The sequence below is a fragment of the Desmodus rotundus genome, chromosome 11, assembly GCF_022682495.2.
Source record: "Desmodus rotundus isolate HL8 chromosome 11, HLdesRot8A.1, whole genome shotgun sequence".
NCBI lineage: Eukaryota > Metazoa > Chordata > Mammalia > Chiroptera > Phyllostomidae > Desmodus > Desmodus rotundus.
This window is the reverse complement of record NC_071397.1, coordinates 102,852,621-102,873,929: the sequence shown is the minus strand read 5'-3', so window position 1 is coordinate 102,873,929 and position 21,309 is coordinate 102,852,621. Positions and strand designations below refer to the sequence as shown.

Genomic DNA, 21,309 nt, shown 5'->3' with positions numbered 1-21,309 from the left:
AATCTCTCTGATCCACCGAGAACCTGAACACTCGGGGAGTGAGGCCGGCGAGCCCCTCTCCTTACGGAGGTGAACTGCCGCCCCTGCGCCGGCCCAGGGCGAGGAGACCGCCCTGAACCAAGCCACCGCTGTAGGCGACCACAGGGGCTAGAGGACAGCAGACGTGGGTGGCTGCACCTCCTTAGTGATTTTGGCTAAAACATTCTGCAGAGGAGTTCAAGCTTGACCAGTTGACCCACTGACAGAGAAAATGTATTTTCAGAAGACACAGGAATCGAGAGTGAATGCTAAGATAAACTACAAACTTTGGGCACCTGCGACATGTCAAAGCAGGTTCATCCTTGGTGACTAATGTCCCAGCCGGGGGGAAAGTTGAAAATACATCAGCTGGGGAGGCTGTACGATCAGCGGTGTATGAGAAATCTCTGTACCTCTCTATCACTTTTGTTAAAAACTTAAAACTTTCAAAAAAAGTCTTAAGAATAAATGCTATTGGCAGTCCAGACCACGAGCAGGGTCCAGGGCACACACAGGCCGAGACCGCGAGGGCAGCAGAGGCCACACTGTCCCCTCCCCGCGACTCACGGGCAGACACAGCCCTCACGCCGCGACCACCAACGTGGAGAAGATGAGCTTGGGGCAAACACGGACTTGAACTGCTCTTTCAAAGTTCTGGCCACCCGCCCACACAGTCGGGTGAGCTGCTGGGTCGCAGGAAAGGAGGAGGAGGGGCAGCAGACCACAGTGCCGCTGGCACTCTCGGCACGGGCCTGGGAGCACAAAGCGAAGAGTGAGTGGCAAAGAGCACGCACATGGTAAAATGGTCTGAAGCCACTTGTTTGTGGACCCGTGTGAGGGACAACCCAAATCCACCACTCACACTGACCCACAGATGCCCCCCGACAACCTGGGCCACGGGGGGAGGAGGGTGGGCAGCATTCCACCTACAGAGTTCAGGTCCGGACGCCACCTAATGGCTCACAGACACGCGTGCGGAGACACACTCAGGGGACGGTGCCAAAGGCGGTACTTGCCAGGGAAAACGAGCAAATCCTCGGACTCTGTGAGAGTGAGGAGGGGCCGAGGGGCCACCGTGCGTCCGGTCTGCTGAAGGTACGTCTTCAGTAGCTGACCTAGTCCAGCCGTCAGCAGCACCATCGTTGAACAGTACCTGGTGGAAAACGCCAGAAACCTACTAAGAAAATGAACTCAGTCACATGTATAAAAAGCTTCACTCTTAAGAGAAGTTCAAACTTAAGAAAGCAAAGTGAAGTGCTGCCACGTTGGTTGGGAGGACAGACTCTCAGATGCCCACGAGGTGGTGTCCCCTGGCCAGGAAGCTGGCTCACATCCACGTCCCCCTGGTTCACCTGCTGAGCTGCCCTCGGGGTGCATGGCAGCCCGGCAGGACTGTCACTGCTGCAGGGGCCCCACCAGGAACGTTCAGAACCACCTTCAGTTTTTGTCTGCAAGGTCCTGTCTCAAAACTCCCCCCTTCCTTAAGATACATGCCTCGGTCGTGAAAGCACAGACCGACAGACTCCCGGTGAGGGAAGCACTCCAGCAGCACCTACTTGGCAGGCACTTCCTGCGGCGACGCGAAGCCGTGCCACAAGACGTTGCGCAGGTTGAGCCCGCTGGGAGAGCCCACGAAGACGGTCAGCACGTTCATCTGGGCAGGGGAGGGGAGCCGGGTCGGTCAGGTAAGTCATCGTTCAGATGCTGAGTAAAAAAAGTTCTCCCTCTCCCTTAGAAGGAGCAGAACCAGGAGCAGCTTGGCTAGTGTGCCACCGCCGTCTCTCACTGTCATCGCAGAAGTAACGAGGCGCCACCACCGTGCACTGAGCAGTCAGCGTGCGTATCTGTCACCTACTCGCCCTCAGAACAGCCCTGTGAAGCACTGGGATCCCACTGTGTGGACAGGAGGAGCTCGGAGAAGCGACCCGAGGGCAGCCTGAGATCTGTCCCAGGGGTGCTGGGCATCGGACGAGCCTCACTTCTCAAGAAAATGCCACCGACCATCACCCAGCACGGAAGTACCACTGGGGGCAGCAGGCATTTGTGTGGTGGGACAGGAAGGGCCCATTGGGGAGGCTGAGCCGCTGAGACGCTGGCCGGCCTCCCGCACTCACAGCTCCTGGGTCACCTCCACCTGTCCAGTGAAGACCCACCCACGACAGGGACCCTGCGTAAGGGGCGGCTATGAGCACGCATTGTGTTCACATGGCCTCTGGGTGTGCAGCACACACTTCCGAAGAGACTGAGCAGACGGAAGGGCCCGGACGCAGAGAACACGGTGCCAGGTTACGGGAGAAGGCTGCACCTGCGGGACCCAGCGAAGGAAGGAAAGCCGTCTCCGTGCCCCCGACAGGGGCCCTGGGGGGCCAGCAGGGGACCCCCATCCCGCCCAGAGCAGAACCGAAGCCAGGGCGCGAACCTCCCAGAGAGGCTTTGGCGCCGTCAGAGGACGTCACAGCAGGTCCTCGGCGCAGCTCCAGGCCTCCTCGCACGTGTGACCGTAACCCTTTAATATGTCATCAGTGGCTCGGACGACAGAAGTAATTTAACGTTGCTGACTTTAATTTAACGTTAAGTTTATTTGACTGTTCATACCGCCCGAGCAAGCAGAGATAGGCCGACAAGAGGTGAAGCGCACAGGCAGAGAACGAAGGACCGGTCAGACCTACGGAACTTGGAGCTCGTCTGTGTGACAGCCAGACATTGGTGCCCCACCTTCATTGGTTCCACACTCTCCACAAAATAAGTAAATAAGCAAATAAACACACAAAAGCAGTCCTCAAGATGACAAGGGGTGAGGAAGCCCCTAAAAGACCGGGAAGCTTTCCTGAACCCAGGAATAATGTGTCGAGCCTGCAAGATATCATTCAATTGTCGCAAATGTCTCCTGGTTGAGCAGGCTCCCGTTCCACGTGACGGCGCCTGGCCTTCCTTCCCCTGGACCCTGCCTCTTCCTGTGGCCTAACGGTCAGCCTCGACCAGTGCTGACCGTGGGCCAGCCAGAAGGTTCCGGCACGGTACAGAGCTCTGCAGGCTTCCTGACTGACTTTTACACTCTGTCCACCACAAATCCATAGAGTTGCAAAGGGCATGATCTCGTGTTAAAAATATTGACATTTCAGAATAAAACTGTAACGTCTTTGAAGAGGGAGACTCTTGTTCCAGAGCAAGTCGGTGCTACAATCATTACGCGTAAGTAACGGAAGCGAAGGACTCAAAGTGGCTCCTGTGACTGTCCGGCCGTCTCACCACTAAGGCTCGCCGCGGGAGGCGGCGCGTCTTCTGGCTTCAGCAGCAGGGACTTTCAGAGGAGAGGTGGGAACAAACATGCTGAAAACACTGGTATAACTCATTTCCCCCCAGTCAGTATCTGTGTTTGAGGAACGAAAAGGGCAGCTACCTGGACCCTCCACATCGCTCCAGCCCTGCCAGCCACGGGCGAGCAAGCTTACCACAGGCTTCCCGAAGACTTCGGCAAGCTCCTCGGATGCCAGTAGGTCTCGTAACAGAAAGGGGCATTCTTTCCCAACCAGTAAAAATACCTGGAATCCAAACAAAAATGGCGTAACAACTGCATCACAAGGATCCAAGCGATGCTCAGAAACAAGTGACTCACAAAGCACATTCGTACAAACGGGGGGAGGATGGCCAGTACTGAAGACGCCAGTGTGCCAATTCAAAAGATATTAAAACCTGTGCCCGGTAAGTGCACGCTATAGGGGAATGACAATTAAACCTGGGGAGCCTGAGGGTGACTGTCACCCAGACACGCTGACGGCCCGACAGCGCAGAGTTCCCACACGTACGTCGCCCAAGGCCCGCTCCAGACAGGACGTCAGCTTCATTAAGCTCAGAGAGATGGCGGGAGCCTGCCGACTCTCCAAGGCATCACGGATATCTGGAAATAACTGTTTAGAATAAGAGACATGTTAGAATTTATTGGCTGAATAAGAAATGTTTCTCAAAGTAACAAGACCATTCATAAAATTCAAACCTTTAAAGGTTTTGATTGTCATATTTTAATGACTTTCTTGGTATGGGTAAACATTTTCTACATACATCTAAATAATGAAAACTTACTATTATTAAATAATCTAAACGAAACATCTAAAATAATGAAAACGTACTGTCTAAGGAGTTCTTTGAAAGTTCTTTATTTAAATGTTCATTGAAAGCAATAAATGCGGCATAACTGTAAATTGAAAAGCCAAATATTTTGACCTAAATCTTATTTCCCGTTTTGATTAGTTTCTAAGGACAGAGAAACGCAAGGCAGCGTGTCACTCACGGGTGCCACTGCAGAGGGAGAGGCGGTGGCCCTCCCTCACTAAATCAGGACCCAGTGTACTTTACAACCGGACTCGTTAGGGTTTCTGCCACACCGCGGTGTTTAGTGTGCCAAGTGCGGCAGCGGGTTTGCGCCAACCAACCAACCAAAACAAGGCGTGGGCCTCAAATGACCACTCTGTCCACATCACCGGGAACCAGGCCACATCCCTGCCCCAGGCTCCACCCCACTGTCCCTCTGTCCAAGCCCTACTTCTCTCTGCAAAGGCCCTCCGCACTTCCGTCCCAGACCAAGCCCATCCTGATACTGCATCCCCCCAAAGCCCTTGGTCGAAGGGCTCGCCTCTTAACTCAGGCTCAGAGATGCTGCAGGACCATCCCCATTTCCCTCATAGGCCTCTCGGCTTCTTCATGGTTGGAGGAGGCCCCTTTAAAATTAGCAAGTAATAATGGTTTCTAAGAGGGACTGCAAAGGCGGACCTCTGGGGAGCGTGTCCACTGGAGCCAGGGTGCGTACTGAATCCCGAACTGCTCTTTGGTCAGGGACGACAGGTGTGAATGGGCGGCCTCACAGACAGGCCCCAGCAGCCTCACGCTTTCCCGGAAATCCAGACCCTGGGCTTCAGAGGTAAGAAAACAAGTTAGCAGCACAGCCCAAGGCACGGAGACGAGCGTGTCAGAGTCACTGAAGAAACAGCACTCTAATCACAGAATCTCCACCAAAGCGACAGTCCGTTTATAAGTGAACTACAAAAAAGATACACCTGCACTGGAAATAAGTGCTGAACTGGTGACACAAGAAAAATACGCTATCAGCAGGGAGTTGGGAAACCACAGAAACGTTCACACAAGAGAAAAAATGTTTTCTTCAATTTCCTTACCTGTACACAGTTTTTACAAAATCAGGTTCATACTGTACATGTAATATTTTAACTTAAATTTTACTTAACATTATTAGACTGGGAGATTTCCAATGACTTTAGTTACTTTAGAACATGTTTATTTATAATGTGAACTTTTTAAATAAGTTTGGGGCTGAATATCCAGATGGTTCATGATCGGAAAATAGAAAAGGGTAAGTCCCCTTCTCCTGGCCACCAAATTCTCCTTCCTGCCTGGAGCTGCTGCTGCTATTAATCCCTTGCGTGTATTTAGAAATATTTACACATATAAAAGCAAATGCAAGTATATGGTCTTCCTTTTTTCTCTTAGCAGTGGGGCTCAGAGATGCTGATACCAGAAAGCTGGGCCCCCACCCTTCTTCTCTGCTGCCTAATATTCCTCCGAGATGGTCACGGTTTTCTTCACTGACCCCTGCTGCCTGACGTCTGGCTGTCTCCAGTGCTTCTGTCTTCCTGGTGGTTACAAAGATGTGGCGGGGAGAAGCCTCGCACACCCACACGTTCTTCTCCGTAAGTGTGCCAGTCTTATAAGTTCCTGGGGCAGACCTGCTGGCCTGAGCACATTTGCTTGTCATTTTTACGACTATTGTTAAGTGTCCAGGCCAACTCCCTGCTCCAAAGAATGCACAAAAATGGGCGGAAGAGACGTAAAGTAACTGTGTAGTATGTTACTGGTCTTTCATACCTAATCCACGACTGGTATTTTCTCCCCTTTTCCGCCTGGACTACGGGCCTGGAGCTGAGACCTGAGCGCTCTGCAGCCTGTCGACCCTCACTGCCTCCTGACCTCTCACTCCCACAGGTGGTCTCCTCAGCCCAGTGTGCCCAAAACTTCCTGCGCCTCTCTGGCCTCATTCCCTCTCTTCTCACCCAACCCTTCCCTCTTGAGTTAGACCAGTTTAATAACATCCTCTGACCAAACAGTGTAATCGTCAGAAGGCGCGTCTCACACGTCAACCATTTCAAATGGAAAGCACGGACCGAGGTCTGGGGTGCGGAGCAGGGCAGACCTGGTCCTGTGTCAGTCACGCACTCTGTGATCGTCCCCCAGCACACTTCCCCGTCCCGAGTGACAATGCTATCGATGTCGCGGTTTTCTCTGAGTTCAAAGCCAAGTGTGCAGATCATTTCATACACTGAGGGTGAGAGACATGTGGTGACAGAATCCTCTAGTGTGATCTGAAATAGAGAACATAAAAGATGCTGTTTCACGGGAGTAAAAACAGAGGAGCACTAATTATCCGTTTAACACGAGAATATTCTAAGTACAGAATATACTCAGGTATAACTACTGTTAACACTGTGGATCTTACAAGAACTGTATGGTTACACACTGTGATCAAGTAGTAATTAAAGAGCCCTGGCTGGTGTGGCTCAGTGGATTGAGTGCTGGCCTGTGAACAAAAGGGTCACTGGTACGGTTCCCAGTCAGGGCACATGCCTGGGTTGCAGGCCAGGTCTCCAGTAGGGGGCGTGTGAGAGGCAACTACACATTGGTGTTTCTCTCCCTCCCTTCCCCCCTTTTCCCCCTCTTTAAAAATAAATAGAATCTTTTAAAAAATAAATAGAATTAAAGATAACTTATGTAAATATTTTCAAATAAATGTTTAAATATTTAAATTTTATCAATCATAATATTTGTTAAGCATGAGTTTACAAACGCTCAAGTGTTTTATGGATCGTGCATTATTCCCTTCAGCATTCCTTTCTATCCCACAGTTATCAAAATAAGTGATTTTTCAAAATGGGAAAAGGAAAAGCAGAAAATCAAGCATACTGAACTAAAATGGAGAAAGCAGCAACCCACACTGCTTCTCCATGAAGGGGCCTCACAACCGTCCCACATCCCACCAAGGTCACCTGGGCCTTCCCATGCTGGGTCGGGTTGCGAGATGTCGGCTCTGACATTGGTCATGAAGCCCTGGGGGCTCCCTAAGCTGGTAGCTGGCCAGTTTAAGTTCCCGCCCTGCCCGGTGTCTCTCTGCCCCGCTTCCTGTCCTTTAGAAGGCTCTCTCCTCTCAGTGCTGGTGCAATGCCTGCAGGCCCAGCAGCTGTGGAGCTGCCCCAGACAGCTGCACGAGTCACTCTGGGTTCTCTCTGACTCAGTGGAGCACTGCCGGTGGCCAGTGTAAGACCGCAGGGGACTTGCTCCTGCAGCCTGGGGACTTCCTGTCCACTTGCTGGTCTCTGCTGTCACCCCCCTGCATCAACAGCTGAGTGGTCAGCAGGTTCCCAACCCATGCAGGCCTGGAGTCACCATCACCCCACCAAACCCGAGTGTCCAGTGGGCCCCTCGACAGTCGCTTCCAGATGGCTGAGCAGCTCAGCCTCCTCCTCAGAGACCAGAGTCTCAGCTGTGAGGGACCCTCCTCTTCAGTTCTAAGTTGTAAAACCCCACCCCCTTCCCGTGGCTCCCTAGTGCTGGGTGAAGTACTGCTTCCTGCGGTGCTACCACCATGTTTGCAGAGATGTCTTCTTATCCTTCTCCAGTTAACTTTACTTTTTAAAGATTTTGTTTATTTATTTTTAGACAGAGGGGAAGGGAGGGAGAAAGAGAGGGAGAGAAACATCAATGTGTGGTTGCCTCTTACATGACCCCACCAGGGACCTGGCCTGCAACCCAGGCATGTGCCCTGACTGGGAATCGAACCAGTGACCCTTGGTTTGCAGGCCGGCGCTCTATCCACTGAGCCACACCAGCCAGGGCCAGTTAACTTCTTAGTCCAAAAACGAGTGTGATTTGTCTCCTGACTGACACAGAACCATAATACTCCAGGGTTACATTCACATCAAAAGGGACTGCATTTTTATAAAACATCCAAACTCGAAAGCAATGAGTTGCACTTCTTCAAATCAACAAATATTAGGTGCTGCAATACTTAAAACTGTCAGATCAGTTGTGACAGATCCCCTGTCCTGTGCATCAGTTACAAGCACGCCTCTTCCCACTGGACGCACAGCCGCGCATGGCCGCGTGCGTACCGGTGCCTGCACCAGTTTCACCCCGTGCTCCTTTGGGACTTCGAAGTCTCGATCAGAGCAGCATGGGGTTGTGCAGACATCCTATTTCGGACCAGAAAGGCTTAAATTTGCATTCTCACAATTGTTGTACCTCTTGCCTTGAAAAAGTTACCTCTTGCTCAGAACGTGTCTGAGCCTCAATTTAACTGCAAAGTGGTGCAAAAATATTATCCCCTTCTAGCACTGCAGTCTTTAGAGATAATACTTGAAGAGCATCCAGCACGTAGTGCTAACTAGGGGACACAGCTGAAACTGACGATAAGATGTCTGACATGTAATTGCGTGAAGAAGGGAAATGAATAAAATCCTTATTTCGTGGCAACGGCATAGAATCCCATCTACAGCCAACAAGGTCCTTGTGACTAAGTATTTTGTGGCCAAATTGGCCTAAAAAGGTCAAAGATGACTTTATTGTTCAAGTGTGAGCCACAGAGACCGTTTCACGACACAGGACTGCCCACGTTGCTTGGTGTACGACACAGACGGCCGCGGTGGGAATAAGCAGGTGACCGGAGTCGCCCGTCCGCCCCGGCTCTCGGCGAACAGCTCCAGGTTCCCGTACCCACCAGGCTGTGCCCGCATCCGAGCACCGGCGCCCCGCCCCCGTGTAAGGACACCGGGCACCCAAAGGGGAGTCGATCCGGGTCCGGGACAGACCGGGGCTGGGGCTGCGCTCTGTGGTCGGGGCAGGCGCCCGCCCTCAGGCTGGTCGCCGACGAAGGGCGGGCGCGGCTGACCTGCCTCCACCGCGGCTCCCCGAGGGCGTCGCCTACGGCTGGGTGCCAAGCAGTCCCTGTCGCGCGCCCCGCCGAGGCCCACCCGCTAGAGGTGCGCAAAGGGAACGCAGGGGAACAGCCCCCCACCCGCTCTACCTCCATTACTTCCGGCTCCCAGCCGCCGGCGCCGCGAAATGACGTTACTCCGCCCCGCCTCCTCCGGGCCGCACTTCCGGCTGGTGCGGCGCAGGCGCGAGACTTGCGTTCTCGCGGGAGGCGGCCTCGTCGTTTGTGGGCGGTGGGGACTCGCTGCTGGGAGTGTCGCTGAGGAGGGCGGGATGGAGAAGCGGGGCCGAGGCGGGAAGGTTCCCCCGAGCCAGGCCGTTCTGCAACCCCCGATGACGCCTCGGAGAGAGAGGCGTCCTAGCATGTTCGAGAAGGAGTCTGTGAGTGCGCGGGCGGCGGGCTGCCCAGCCGGGAGGCAGGCGTCCCCGGTGGGAAGCGAACGCCCGCGCTGGAGCGGCGCGGCCGTGGCTGGCGGGGCTGCGGTTCCGTAGCTTAGACCGGGTGGTCCCACGGAACCGAACGAGAGCCTCTCCGGGCCTCCTCAGGCCTCCCCAACCTCCCCAGAAGGCACGTTTCCTGGTTACCGGAGAGGGCGGTGTTCTGCCCAGACACATGGTGGCTGCACGCCGAGTGCGCCCCCGCCCGGAGGCCGTGCGCCGGCCACCGGCGACGGCGCGCTGCGAGTAAAGAGGAAACCGCCGATACACGGAGCAGAACAAGTTTGAAGACAGCGGTAGACTCAGTGGTGGAAGAATGTGTCCGTTAACGTATTGTCTAAGACGGATGGAAAATTCCATTCGGTTTTACCTGGTGGTATAAGCCAGGACTTCTCTATCACCGTAGTTTGAAAACTTGTGTTACGTAATCCAGACTTTATTTTTCATTGACACTTTAATAGAAAATAACTTTTCCAAGGATACAAAACTGTGATGATAGAGCTGACACTAGGAACTGCCCTGTCCTCTCGTCTGTAGTGGTTTCTTCCCAGAACTACTTAAGGGGACCCGCAAGTGACAGGAAGGGGAGAGAGCACGCAGAGCGCCGATTTTGAAGGCGCTAGAACAGGTCAGATGAGAGGAAAGGACGAACTGAGGAAGGAAACGTAGGCCACGTCTGCACAGCTCGGGACCCCAGCGGAGCGAGGCTGCAGACCTTGGCTGACTGTAGAGTTGCCCTCACGTTTACGCCCCCGAAACTGCTGCATTGCCAGATGGGCGGCCCGCGGGTGATGGCAATGTCTGGGTGTCGAGGCAGCAGAGGTCCCTTTTGTGAACTTCACGCCAGATGGCGGGAAGGACCTTGAGAAGGGAGTGAGCCCCAGGCCCAGAGGAGGAGGTGCCCAGCTGCAGGCGTGTTTAGACCAGACTCTGGGACCAAGGCGCCGTGGACCAAGGCATTTCTGGGTTATGTGATGTGGGTGTGATTATTCATAGCTGTCTTTAAAGTCCAGCTTCCAGGGGTAAGAAGCTGGAAAGGGCCCGTAATTGGGGAGAGACCAAGAAGAGTTCCACAACTGCTCACCAAACGCACCTGAGGACGGTGAGCACACTGATGCCTCCGTTCCCCTGTTCCAAGCATGGGAAAAATTAGGACCCACAGGTTAATCCTTGTAAAAATCTGTTGTTATGCTATGTTCTGCATCCTTCCCCCCCCTTGTAGTAGCCACCTCAGTTTTTACTCATAGAGTTAACTGAGTCTCCCCTGGATGGAGTTTTGGTGGGGACTGTCCGTCACTGTGAAGACGAGACCAAAGCGTGGTCCAGTGGGCGCACTGTTCCTGCAGCTCACGGAGACGCCGGAGCCACTCGGAGTGAGGGGGGGCACTGGAGTGCCTCGCGTGCTGCCTGGGCCTCTAGCCTTCTCTCTCATTCTGTGGAAATCCTTCCACTTAGTTAAGGTTTTGCTTAACAAGAAGTCAGTTCCTATAGCTTGCACCCAAAGATTCCAAAACCTTAGATTACTAAAATTGGAAACTTAACTAGCCTCCCTTGTGTAATACATTTGAAACTCTTACATACTGGCAAGTAGCAGCTAGAAAAGCATTGACGGCACGGCCACGCTCCCATTTGTGCTGGGATTATAATTGGGCTCAGTGTAGGCAAATGCCACACAACAGGCTAAACAAACCAGGCTGTTCTACTGAACAGTGATCATATTTAAAGCCTGTTCTAACTTTTAGAAGTGATTACGAAGATTCTTCCTTAATAAAGGGGTGGGATGCTCTTGAGGAGGAAGAAAGGAAGGGAGGGTAGAGACGTGAGTTTCCAGCACGCTGCGATCCCTTCAGGTGCGGCCTACAGACCACACCTGCACGTCCTGCCCCAAGGGAGTCTGCTGTTGGAGCCGCTGTTACACAGTGTGCCGTGTCCCTGAAGTACATTGCGGGGAAAGATGGCGATTACCCTAGGGAGAAGCATTCTCTCTGTGAAAATGGTAACGGCGTTGTTTTTAAGTGGTTTAGGTAGCTAACAATGCCTCTTTCTCAGCCAAAACCACAAAGCAGTTTGACAGATGATCGAAACAGATTTATTTCTGATAAAGGACTTCTACGAGCAGCCAACATGGAAAAACTAACTCCGACAAAAAACTACTGAAAATAACACAAAATATAGAAAGCAACTGCTTCCATTGGTTGGCTGTAAAGACAGGACACAGCACTCTGAGGAGGAGAAGCAGGGAAGGTGAGCCAGGGCAGGGCAAGGGGCACGACTTGGCAGAGCACTGGGTCAGGAGAGAGCTCAGCTCCCGGTTCCTGCAGGCACCCGGGGAGGGCTTTCCTTGGGTCTCCAACATGGTGCCTCAGGGCCTCCGGACAGGACACCACCCAAAGGGGCAGAAGAAGAAACCTTTGCCGCACCCAAACTAACTTGTGTGTCCACCAGCAAGAGTGGAAAACCGTGTAATCAGAGGGCACTGGTTAGAGTGCTAGGTGAGTTGTCTCAGGAGTGGGGGGTGAAAATAGCCTGAACATAGATTTTTCTGGTCTGGCCTGTCAAAGCTGAGAAGCAAGCCTCAAGGGGTTGAAACTGTTTACAAGTTACTACATTCTGAACGAAGGCTTGGGAATACTCAGAGGAATGCCAGAATGTGCTGCAAATAAGGTCAAAGTCAGTGCTTGGTGTCACAACTAAATATTAGCAGACCTACCACAAAGCAGGAAAATACAGTCCAAAGTGAGGTCGAGAAGCAATCAGTAAATGCACCCAGAAAAGATAAAAGAATTACTATTAAAGGACACCAAAGCAGTTATTACGGAACAGTTGTTGTATTACATTAGTCTTATTAAACTAAAGCACCTGCATAAATATAAAACATTATTACAGCCTGTATGTTCAAGTCTGTAGAGAAAAGATTGAGCATGTTAAATCCAAGTCAGAGTGCTACAGATGAAAAATCTGATGTCAAGAGATGTAACAATGAGCAGATCTGACACTGCTAAGGATTAGTGAATTTAGAGACAGCAGTGATAAAACCTGAAAAAAATACTAGGATATATCAACGAGATACGAAAAAACTTCAGGCACAACTTTTATTCTTACATTTTGAGTCCCCAAGTGAAGAGATGAGAGAGGAAAGACAAAAATACTTAAAGAATTAATGATGGGCAATTGCCAAATTTGACGAAAACTATAACCCCACAAATCCAAGAAGCTCATTGACGTTCTAGCAAAAGAAACAAAATTCTGCTCAAAACTAGTGATTCAAAAGTTTCAAAGCAAATAGGAAACATTGAAAGTACGGAGGAGCACAGATGAAATGGCAAGAGGACTTCTCATCGGAAGAAATGCAAGGCAGAAGACACTGAGTTATCTTAAATTTCTGAAGATGCTTTAAAGTACGTGTGAGGGTGAAAAACACCAGCCCAGCCCTGACCCGAGTGGCCCCGTTGGTCGGGCTTTGTCCCGCACAGTGAAAGGTTGCCGGTTCCCTGACGGCACAGGCCTGGGTTTGGGGTTTGGTCCCTGTGTGTGAGAGGCAATGAATTGATGTTTCTCTCTTTCTTCCACCCTCCTCTCTCTGAAAATAAGTATATAAAATCTTTTAAAAATACCAACCTAGAATTCCATACCTAGTGAAAGTATCTTTCAAAAATAAGGACAAAGTACTGAGTTTTTCAGACATGAAAGCTAGAAGAATTCATCAGCAGACCTACACTGTCAGAAATGTTAAAGGAAGTCCTTTAAACAAAAGGACTACATGAGATGCAAATTTAGAAAGGAATAGAGAGCACTAGGAGTCGTGAGTGTTGGTAAATATATAGGTTTTCCTTATTTTTAAGTTTATTAAAGATCATTGATTGAGTAAATCAACAGTGGTAACACTGTAGGTTTTAAACAACATAAGCCAGGGAGGTGGGAGGAGAGGAAGCAAGTACACTGTAGTGTAAGGACTTGAAGGCAGACTCCGGTAAGTTAAAGATACGTACTCCCAGCTCTACACCTCTACACTGGAAAGTGTAAAGCTCGTGGTTTAACACGGGACAAATGGGATCATTAAAAATACTTAATTCAAAAGAAAGCATAAAAAGTACAGGGAACAAAAACAGATGGGGCAGATAGGGAACAAACATGGATTTCTAGAAATCATGTTAACCTCATTAAATATAAACAGCCAAATTAAAATTCAGAGATTGTTGGATTGGTTATAAAGGCAAGATGACACTGTACTGTCTGCAAGAAACAGTAAATATAAAGGCACAAATAGGTTAAGGTGTGGAGAGGATGGAGAAAGGTGTACCGTGTGAACACTAGCCAAAAGAGGGCTGGAGTGTCTATATTAATACCAGGGGTGGTACATTTTTAAATGAAATGGCAGATACCTGGGTCATTTTATAATCTGTCAGGTAGTTCAGCAGAAGGACATAGTCCTCAGTGTTTATGTACCTAAGCTTAGAGCTTTGAAATACAGAACGCAACAGTGTATCTCTTGCAGGGACATCCATGGTTGCAGTTGTAAATTCTAACAGGTGTCTCAGTGGTTCACAGAACGAGCAAACAAAAGTGACTAAGGATGTAAAAGGTGGCACCGTGATCTGACTGTGACTACGGGATTTCTGTGGAATACTTCGTGCGACCACAGTGGAATAAGCATTCTTTGGAAGCACACACGAAACATTACTGAGATACAGCATGTCTTCGGACATAAGACAAATTCCAATGACTTAGATGGATACAGATAATGTAAAGCATTCTCTAGTCACGATGGAATAAGTTAGAAATCAATATTAGAAAAACATGGAAAATAATAAACCATCAGAAAAGTAAATGATATGCTTTTATATAACCCATGGGTAAAAGAAGAAGAAGAAATACCCTAAACTGAATGAAAATAAAAAGCATTTGAAAAATTGTAGGATGTAGCTAAAGCAATACATGAGAAAATTTATTGTTCTAAATACCTCTATTAGAAGGGTTTTACATCAGTATTTCAACCATCAGCTGGAATTAGTGGGGGGAAAAGCAAACTAAAAGTAAGCAAAAGGAAGGAGGTAATAAAAACAAGTGGAAATTAATAGTAAACAAAAACATTAGAGGAAATGAAACCAGTGATATTTTGGAAAGAATAAAGTTGATAAACTTTGAGCCCAGAGGTTGGCAAACTTAACTGGTGGGTTAGATCTGGCTCACAGCCTGTTTCAGTACAGCCCGTGAGCTAAGAAAGGTACACGCGTTTTTATAGGGTTATTTTAAAAGGATGGAGGGTGATGAGGGCAGAGGAAGGAGAACTGACAGAGACCATATTTAGCCCAGAATGCCTAAAATACTAAAAAATAGGGAAAGTTTGTCAACACTTGCTCAAGCTGGGCTAATCAGGAAAAAGTAAAGACAACTCATTAATACCAGGAATGATGAGGGGGAAATCACTACAGACCCAGTATATATGTACAAGATCAGAAAAAAGTACTAGAAATAACAGGTCGTATGTTCATCAACTTGGATGAAGTGCACAAATTACTTGACAGACCCATTGGGTGCCCCTGGTTTTGTACGATGACTTCACCCCGCCCCTGGCAGTGTGAGCGTGTGGAGACCGGCTTTGACGACGTGATGAGGTTAAATGGGTGTGAGGGTGTGCCCTGACTCAGTCTGTGTGCTTGCGGGAAGAGATGAGGGCGCAGACCGGGCCGAGAGCTCAGCAGGATGGCTTTTATGTGAAGAGGCAGCACACACTAGCAAGCACTAGAAGCCCCTGTACAGAAAAAAACGTAATGGACTTGTCGGCCAACTCAGTAGTACTAGGAGCCCTACGCAGAGCCGTTCAGCAAGAAGAAGAAAGACATGGTATCCAAATTGGGAAGGAAGCAGTAATACTGCCATTATTTCCATATGGCATTATGCAGAGAAAACCCTAAAGACTCCACCGAAAAACTTATACCTAACAAAGCCAGCACAGTTGCAGGATCCAAAACCAATATACAAAAATCTGGTGTGTAGTGCACTATAAGAAAGAGGAATTAATTCCATTTACAATTGCAAAAAAGGATAAGTATCTATGAATAACTTTAACTGAGAAGATGAAAGACCCATTTTCACTATGATGGAAACTATGACGTTGGTGAAAGAAATTGAAGACAGATACTGGGCTGGTCATATCGTCGTTTGTTTTTTCCCTACGGTGGTGATGGTGCTAGCCCCGCTTAGTTGTCTTTAGCTTCATTTGAAACAATTTTGTTAGATTGTATTATGACAGCTGCAAGAAACACACTAAATATAAAGAGCATTTAAGGAAATCTTATCAAAATTGGTGAATTTTTATCCAGCCATTTTAATATTGAAGATGAAAAAAAGGTGTGCAACATTTTCAGCATATTATGCTTTATTGAGAAATGTAAAAATGCAACTGAAATGCAAAAAAAAAAAGACCTGTGCCATGTATGGAGAAGGTGCTGTGACTGATCGAATGAGTCCAACGTGGTTTGCAAAATTCTTTTGTACTGTTGACATTTTGGCCAAATAATCCTTTGCTGCGGGGCTGTTGTATGCATTGGAAGATGCTCAGACCCACCCCTGGCCTCTACCCACAGGCAACATGCTCAAAATATCCAAATCAATAAAGTTATTGGTGAAAATGAAAAATGTGTCTTTTATTTTACAGAAAAAAAAGTAAGAGACTCTTTGGCCAACCCAATATGTGGAACTATTTTTAGAAAAATCAAGAGGCAATAAACATTAAAATGAATAAAATTTTAACATCTGGTGCAACAGTAGTTCCATATTAAACTACTAAAAATATAAATGTGTTTTTAAGTCATGGAAAGGAGAGTAGTGTAACATAAAAAATTGCTTGGAAATAAAAAATGCTTATATAAAATCAGAAGTAAAGCATATTCCTGGTTAGAAAAACTATTAAAAAGTTATGAGGTGGTTTGTAGTTGACATTTGTAAGAAGCATTCTGAAGTTATTACCTTCTGGTCCCGATAGTGGATCCAGCACACAGCCGCCAGCATGACCTTTGAAGACTGGAATTTGTGCCATCGCTCACCCGCTCGGTCCTTCCAAAGGCTCCCCACTGTTCTGGGAACAAGATCCAAACTCCTCACCACATTCTGCTCAGTCCGCGCGATCCCCTTGGCCACCTCCTCTGCCGCCTCAGGCCTGTCTCACGTCGGACACTCCAGATGCGCCGAGCTCAGCCTGCTCTGGGCGAGGCGGGTCCTCGCTGGAGGTCTTGGCCCTGGGAGCTCCCGCCCCTTTTGGAGGTCCCCTGGGGCCCTGCCTCAGAGGGGCTGCCTCCGGCCGATCTGTCTGGGTGGGTCCCTCGCAGCCAGGTCTGTCGAGTCAGGACCACTCACTGGGTTGCTCGTGCTGTGTTCTTTTCTGTCGTCCTCAGCCAGCTCCCGCCTCGCACTGCCCCGCCGGGGTGGGTTTCCAGGACGGGGGTGAATGCGAGGGCGACAGCTGACGCCTGGCCATTCGACGGAGCTCACGGCTGCAATTCAGGGCCCAGAGCATTTGTCTGGACCCGGCCAGGCACTGCATAGGCATTGCCTTCAAGTGTGTTGCCTGTCACCGAATACACGGCGAATGTCAGGAAGCACAGAGCGATGTGTGCACCAACTCAATGCACTTACCTTTTCAACTTCATACTTACGAAAGTGTTACTTCAGTGACTGTCATTATTCAAAAGATAAAGTAAGAGAATTAAAATTACAAGGAGACGAAGAATCGTATTTCATGACCTCAGGGCACAGAACCGGAAAGGCTCTCCTCGCGCACGCGTCCCCGAGCCACCAGACGCCCTCTCTGGAGGACACCGCCTCTTCCAGTTCGTTTGCATCTTCCATGGATACCCTAAGTACACGCACGCAAGTTTGTGCATATATTCGGTGTATTCGTGTTCACAGACAATCCGGATAGCTAGCTAGATACTCTCTTTTTTCTTTTCCTACCAAACTGATAGCAAGGGGTGAGTCCGTCCACCTAGGACTTCACAACCACGTTGTCACACAAGCGGGTTATGATGCGTTTCCAAGCGTTGTGCCAGCCCGTGTCGCCCCACCGGGGCCCTTAGGTCCGAAACTCCGTGTTCCAGTTTGAAACGTGACCCACCCACTGTCTCTCCCAGTACGTGCAGATTTTGAGAGAGAGGCTGAGGGAGTCCTTGCATGAGGTTCAGTACGTGGAGCCCCCGCTGGACGACTCCACCGCCGACCTGGGCAAGGAGTGGAAGAGCGCCCTGGCGCGGCTGAGGTTCGCCAACACCTACAGGATGGAGCCGCCGAGGAAGTTCCGGGCCCATTCCGTAGAAACCAGAGTCCAGCGGATACTGACGGTAGGCGGGTAGATACGTGCGAAGCGGTGCCCCAGCTTTGGGGGGCCCTGTGCTGTGCCTCTGTGCGTGGCGGTGTCCCTGTCCCCATTGGTTTTTTCATGGCCCTTGTCTCTGAAAATGTGAGTGCTTTGTAGTCGATGATCCCCACATCGGTGCCGGGAGCTGCCCCACACGGGCAGGCCGGTGGTGGTTCATTTAGCTCTGAACTACCCACAATTATTTATCCCCGGGTTCCACGTCCCTCCCGGAAGTGCAGGGGTGAGTGACTAACGAGACACTGAATGTGTGTGTGCGTGCGCGTGCGTGCGTGCGTGCGTGCGTGTGTGAGAGAGAGACAGAGAGACAGAGAGAGGGAGAGAGGGAGGGAGAGAACGGGCTCCTGGCTGTGCTGGGCCGTCCTCAGACGGGCGCCCCCCATCGGTCGGCGCTCCGCCACCATCGGGGATTTTCTTCTTCGCGCCGACTGGGCGTAGATTCATCCAAGGCAGCTATTTGAACTCAGGCACATGATCCTAGGCTTATTGGAAAACGGACTAGCTAGGAGTCCGTTTGTCCTCGCTCAGGGCCCGGAACGTGGGCTAATTCATCCCTGGTGCAAGTCAGTTATTCGGGGGCATGTGCGTCTGCTCGCCAGCCGGTCGGTGTGGCGCTCCGCGGCCACGCGTGTCTCCTGGCTGCACGCCGGCCGCAACGCCTGCGATGAGGAACCGTGGTTGCCTTGGCGTTTGCCCGGAGGCCGCCGCAGGCTGCGGGAACGAGCGCTGAGTGGGAAGCCACGGGGAGGGGCTCGAGAGAGGCGGACTGATTGCGGGGGGCAGCGGGAGGTGGGCAGGACCCAGTGCCGCTCTGGGGCGACGGAGTCCGGGCTCCGGGAGACCCCGAATCCGGGTTTTAGCAAGTACGTCAGTTTTTAAAAGATCTATTTCCTCTACCTAAGAATTCCCAGGGCGTTCTGTTAAAATTCCCCTGGTGTCTCCTCGGTTGTTTGGTAATTAACTGAACATAATTAAAAAGCCGAAGTGAGTTTTCTTCAAAGTTCTTACTGAAATAAATTGGTAAGCATAACATGCATTTCATAGTATTTGGTGAAAAAGTTATATGTATTACTTAGACACACATTTTTTACTTGAATCTTTATTTAGAAATGAATTGGTTGGAAAATTAATTTTTCCAATTTTTTTTAAAGGAATGTCTTAAAGATGTCAAATATGACGATACAGTCTTCTCTCATCTGTCGCTCGAACTAGCAGACTGCATATTGTTAGCGGTCAAGGAATTTGGGTACCAGCGCTATAAGTTCATTATAAAGATATTATTCATTCAAAAGACCGGTCAGGCAATAAATGTAAGTACCCTGCTGATCCCCGTCTGTTGCTTAGAACCGTAAGGCCTGTCCTCTCTGGTGGCTGCGGTGTCTCTCGCTCAGCCTTGTCACGCAGGCTGTGACGTCCCCACGGCGTGGCAAGGCCCGGTGGTGCCCCGGAGCGATGGGGTCACCGTGCCCCGTCCCTGTGCTTTCACTGTAAATTGTTTGAAAAATACCAACCTAGAAATGACAGCTTCCTATTACTGGTTTATTAAGTTGTAGAGATAGCCTGTTTCTCAGTTGTACCCGTTTTGACCATTTAATGCCATTTAGTAAGTAACCAGTAACTTTATCTTGGGCACAAAGGGTGTAGGCATCACTGAAGAAGTGACAGAGGGACAAGGCACGGGCCTGCTTCCCAAACAGCGCTGGCTCCGGTCCAGGGGCTGAGGCGACAGACTCGCGGGCTGAGGAGATAGAGTGAGGCGGGCAGTGGGACCGCAGGGCGAGCGTAGCCGCGGTGCCGGCTGGAGTCTGGGCAGCGGCACTCACTGCAGCCTGCACCAGGTTCCCGTGCAGAACGGGGGAGGCGAAACCTGCCTGCCCAGGGCGGGTGTGCGGGCCCAACGGAACTAACTGCAGGGAAGTCCTTCACGTCTTCCCCAGCACAGAGTCCCCAGTACACAGCAAGGTGATGATGATTATTTACAACCCAGAGTGCAGGCCCACTAGGCGGGCGGGGTGCCTTCCGAAGGAGCTGGTCCGGACTGCGTCCGGGAGAAGAGTGCTGCCTGAGGGACTGGAGGCCCCTCGAGGGCGGCTAGTGCTCTGGAGAGGACGTCCAGGCCAGCAATGTGAGCCGGTGACCAAGCGACTCACTGGGGTCGCACAGAGGCAGGGAAGCCCCCGATCACTGAATGGAGAGGAGAACCCGGCCGTGCCAGTGTTCTGGGAGAGCTCCCACAGAGAGTGAACTCCCACAGAGGGGTGCACAGGTGCGAGGGCAGGGGTGCGCGAGTGTCGCCCAGGGAGGGAGGCCACGGGGCCTGCCGGCAGCGGAGGGTGGGGTGCTGTGTCTGCAGTAATGTCAGCAGCACAACGAGCCCCCCCCACCTCAGGACTCGGGAGCACGTCCTTTTGGGGTTCCGCTCAGCCTGGATGCGCTCTTTGTCTTTTCCACTGGACTCACTGAGGTGCTTGCAGCCACCTGGTGACTCACTCAGCTGGGCCTGGGGGTCCCAGTGGCCTCAGCCCTGTGTCTGACAGGTGGTGCTGGCTGCTGGTGGGGGCCCTGGGCTCCCCACACAGGAGCCGTCGTCACCCTCCAGGGACCAAGGGCCTCCTGCACATCGGGTGTCCTCCCAGCGTTCCTAGAAGGTGCGAGCAGATGGCCTCAAAGGCCTGGCTTGGGATGTGTGCAGTGCCACGTTCTTTTGCTCAAAGCAAGTCCCAATGCCAGCTAATGTCCAGAGCGGGAAACAGACTCAGCCTCTTGATGGGAGAGGCCAAAAATGGTCTGTGCTGTTGCAGATGCCACACAGAAAGGTGGGTCGTAGTCAGTCTGCAGACGGCTTTGTCAGCAAAGCACAGGAGTGAGGACCGTCTCTGGCGGCCTGCCTGTGTGGTCAGTGCCCTTCCTTCATTTCCAGACAAGGCCCCGACACATGTTCAGTTGAAACTCATCTAAGGGTGGGAAGAGGAACTCCTGAGGATGGACTGCAACACAGCCGGTCGAACTGTACGCACAGGGCTACTAGACCCCAGCTACGGACGGCCGCCTGTCTGTGCTGCCGGCGACCCCCTGTAGTAAAGGAGAAGCTGGGCCAGGAGACGTGTCTCTGGAGTCTCCTTGGGACTGAGCACTTGCTAAATGCAGCTTCCCAACGAGAAACCAAACTCGTGTAGGCTTGAAGATCGCTTCTTAACATGCTTAATCTAAAGTTAAGTTTCAAAAATGTCTCCAGGTCGCCAGCCAGTGGATCTGGGACGTTGCGTGGGACAGCTGGGTCGCCGTGAAGCATGAGACAGAAACCTACATGGCGTTGGCCTTGGTATTTGCTCTTTATTGTGAATGACTCGTTCCGGACGAGGCTTACTCTCAAGCACACGGAATTTATGGACTTGTGCCTCTCCGCAGTTTTGACTGGCCGCGTTTTTATCTCCAGGTGGCATGTCTTCGTTGTACCCTTTTAACAAGTAAACGCTGCATTTTTACCTTCA

General features: G+C 50.8%; 2 protein-coding genes across 12 annotated transcripts in view; one reads left to right on the top strand and one right to left on the bottom strand.

Annotated features, from left to right (window-relative positions):
* ERMARD (ER membrane associated RNA degradation) overlaps positions 1-9,216 on the bottom strand; it is a 27,262-nt gene extending 18,046 nt beyond the window's left edge. For 5 of the 10 annotated variants that reach the window (XR_008425534.2, XM_053913840.1, XM_045189003.2 and 2 more), the window contains exons 1-7: positions 9,101-9,216; positions 6,189-6,386; positions 4,786-4,920; positions 3,825-3,926; positions 3,471-3,560; positions 1,575-1,672; positions 1,035-1,171 (exon numbers count right to left, since the gene is read on the bottom strand). Coding sequence is in view for 9 of the 10 variants with exons in the window: in XM_053913840.1 (XP_053769815.1) it covers positions 1,035-1,171; positions 1,575-1,672; positions 3,471-3,560; positions 3,825-3,926; positions 4,786-4,920; positions 6,189-6,386; positions 9,101-9,106 (766 nt within the window). In the remaining variant the exon portion in view is untranslated. Of the gene's footprint in view, positions 1-1,034; positions 1,172-1,574; positions 1,673-3,470; positions 3,561-3,824; positions 3,927-4,785; positions 4,926-6,188; positions 6,387-9,100 lie in introns of those variants that run through there. The other 5 variants (XM_053913842.1, XM_024552046.3, XM_053913845.1 and 2 more) reach the window with 4 other exon arrangements.
* Positions 9,107-21,309, top strand: DYNLT2 (dynein light chain Tctex-type 2). Of its 2 annotated transcripts, none has more exons than XM_024552045.4 (4): positions 9,107-9,390; positions 17,577-17,783; positions 18,970-19,128; positions 21,054-21,309. In XM_024552045.4, exons 1-4 carry the CDS (start codon positions 9,139-9,141, stop codon positions 21,162-21,164), a joined length of 729 nt encoding a protein of 242 aa, XP_024407813.2. In that variant the 5' UTR covers positions 9,107-9,138; the 3' UTR covers positions 21,165-21,309. The 2 variants fall into 2 exon arrangements, with proteins under 2 accessions (XP_024407813.2, XP_045044945.2); XM_045189010.3 differs by lacking the exon at positions 21,054-21,309 and adding an exon at positions 20,739-20,822.

Coding starts and splice junctions, on each gene's coding strand:
- DYNLT2 (XM_024552045.4), top strand. CDS start 9,139: ATGACGTTACTCCGCCCCGCCTCCTCCGGGCCGCACTTCCGGCTGGTG. Junction 17,784..18,969: donor GAGTCCAGCGGATACTGACG/GTAGGCGGGTAG, acceptor TTTTTTTTAAAG/GAATGTCTTAAAGATGTCAA. Junction 19,129..21,053: donor AGACCGGTCAGGCAATAAAT/GTAAGTACCCTG, acceptor AAATGTCTCCAG/GTCGCCAGCCAGTGGATCTG.